The sequence below is a fragment of the Aplysia californica genome, unplaced genomic scaffold, assembly GCF_000002075.1.
Source record: "Aplysia californica isolate F4 #8 unplaced genomic scaffold, AplCal3.0 scaffold00479, whole genome shotgun sequence".
NCBI classification, from domain to species: domain Eukaryota; kingdom Metazoa; phylum Mollusca; class Gastropoda; order Aplysiida; family Aplysiidae; genus Aplysia; species Aplysia californica.
The window spans coordinates 578,586-579,583 of NW_004797749.1; the positions used below are offsets into that span (position 1 = coordinate 578,586).

The 998-nt window shown below is 39.4% G+C and overlaps 1 protein-coding gene across 1 annotated transcript in view; it reads right to left on the reverse strand.

The window, feature by feature from the left end:
• Positions 1-998, reverse strand: part of LOC101851597 — a gene marked incomplete at its 5' end in the record, with an annotated part of 41,465 nt that overhangs the window by 12,217 nt on the left and 28,250 nt on the right. The window contains 1 exon segment of the mRNA XM_013086558.2: positions 110-236. Coding sequence (XP_012942012.1) covers positions 110-236 — 127 coding nt within the window.

The window sequence follows — 998 nt, forward strand, 5'->3', positions numbered from 1 at the left end:
AAAATTAAATTATTAAATTAAATTACATAAGCATTAAAAAAAACATAACCAAAGAAAAAAACCTCCCAACAAAGCAAAACAAAAAATCCTGTCATTGCTGTTGACCTACCCAGATCCATAAGCTTTTGGTGACGAGCCATCATGGCTCTTATGGCGCTGTGCGCATGTCCAGGCGTGTCCACTTCCGGGATGACCTCGATGTTGCGCTCAGCCGCGAACCTTAGAATCTCTCGATACTAGTACACAGGACGGGCATGTGGGAAAGAGAAGACGTGTTGTTGTTGCTGTTCTTGGTGATCATCATCATCATCATCATCATTGTATAAAGAAGGTATTAAAACAGTTAAGTTCTTGTTGTATTTCCCAAAAAAAAATATATTTCACAGTTCAACGTTTCGCCAATAAGGCTTCATCAGGCTTCATCATCATCATCATCATCATCATCATCATCATCATCATCATCATCATCATCATCATCATCATCATCATCAATCATCAGCATCACCCCAATAACTACCATCCTCAAATTGTGTATTACCAAAAAGATATAAGTCTAATGAACTGAAGGCTACCTTCCTTATTTAACTAGTCTGTTAAATGATAATAATAATCGCATATACACGCTCTGTAGCAAGCGCTGTGCCTCTTACACAAATGTGTTCACGATCGTTTCAGTCATTGCCTGAAATGCGACGTTACACTTGACGAAACGGACTGAGCTACTATCTGTATGCTCAAATAACTAAATATATTATAAAGCAAAATTTTGGTGCACCAAGCCCTTTTTAAACATTGACAACAAGGTCTTTTGATTACTGAGAAAGTCGTTCAGGTTAGTGCATTTGGCTGCAAGGCGCAAGTCGAGAATAACGATGTAAGAACCGGCGTCAGCCTTCCCTACTTTGCCAACTGCAATCTTACGTTTCCTGTCTGTCTATCTATTTGTCTGTCTGTCTGTCTGTCTGTCTGTCTGTCTGTCTGTCTGTCTGTCTGTCTGT